At 63.6% G+C, this 1,072-nt stretch overlaps 1 protein-coding gene across 1 annotated transcript in view; it reads left to right on the forward strand.

The window, feature by feature from the left end:
- FLNA (filamin A) overlaps positions 1–1,072 on the forward strand; it is a 23,870-nt gene that overhangs the window by 231 nt on the left and 22,567 nt on the right. The window contains 1 exon segment of the mRNA XM_077769618.1: positions 1–291. This exon segment is cut by the window's left edge and continues 231 nt beyond it. Coding sequence (XP_077625744.1) covers positions 1–291 — 291 coding nt within the window.

Genomic DNA, 1,072 nt, shown 5'->3' on the forward strand with positions numbered 1-1,072 from the left:
TGCCAGGCACTGAGAAGGACCTGGCGGAGGACGCGCCGTGGAAGAAGATCCAGCAGAACACGTTCACGCGCTGGTGCAACGAGCACCTCAAGTGCGTGAGCAAGCGCATCGCCAACCTGCAGACGGACCTGAGCGATGGGCTGCGGCTCATCGCACTGCTGGAGGTGCTCAGCCAGAAGAAGATGCACCGCAAGCACAACCAGAGGCCCACCTTCCGCCAGATGCAGCTGGAGAACGTGTCGGTGGCGCTCGAGTTCCTGGACCGCGAGAGCATCAAGCTCGTGTCCATCGGTGAGGGCGCGGGTCGCCCCTGTGGCACCGGGAGGTCGAGGGCGGGGGCTCCACGCGCCCTCNAGCGCGCAGGCCTCGAGAACAAAGGCGTGCTGGCAGGCCGGCCAGGCATGCAGACCGCTACGCGCCCCCGCCCGTCGCACCCCGGCTGGCCCGCGCCCAGGCTGAGCTCACATCCTCCGCAGGCCGCGCCCCCACCACTGAGCCCGCGGTGGGAGAGGGCCTGCGGAAGGCGGACACTGGCCAGGCTCTGGCCCTGCGCCCAGTGCCCCATCCCTGAGGAGGGGGAGTCTCAGGCTCTCCACCGCCCTCCCTTCGGCAGTTTGAAGAGGGCCCTCTGGCCTTGAGGCGCTCCTGTAGTTCCTAAACAGAGTGTTGGAGCTCGTGGGTCCCATTGTCTACGGCTCTTGTCTTCTTTTGGCCTTGGGATATGGGTCCTTCCATTAGAGATGGCTCCAACCCCCAGTTTCGATCTCCTCTCGGGAAACTTTGGGCCACCGAGGACCACAGCCAGCAGAAGGCCCCTGAGAGGAGTTGGCCGGTGAGGGGAGTTGGTTTGCAGTCTACTTAAACTCCAAGTTGACTTAAACTTGGGCCACACTCTTGCTTCCATGTAGGACTTACTTTTTTGGTATCTAGAATGCAGGAGTCGGTTGGGAGGCACTCCAGTGCGCACTGGGCTCACCGCCAACTTAGTGTCCGTGTCACTGGACGGGTGAGGTTGGCATTGACCACACCTACTGCGGCATCCCAGCGAGCCTGAGGCTGCGGCCCAACTGCG

The sequence above is a fragment of the Crocuta crocuta genome, unplaced genomic scaffold, assembly GCF_008692635.1.
Source record: "Crocuta crocuta isolate KB4526 unplaced genomic scaffold, BGI_CrCroc_1.0 scaffold978, whole genome shotgun sequence".
NCBI classification, from domain to species: domain Eukaryota; kingdom Metazoa; phylum Chordata; class Mammalia; order Carnivora; family Hyaenidae; genus Crocuta; species Crocuta crocuta.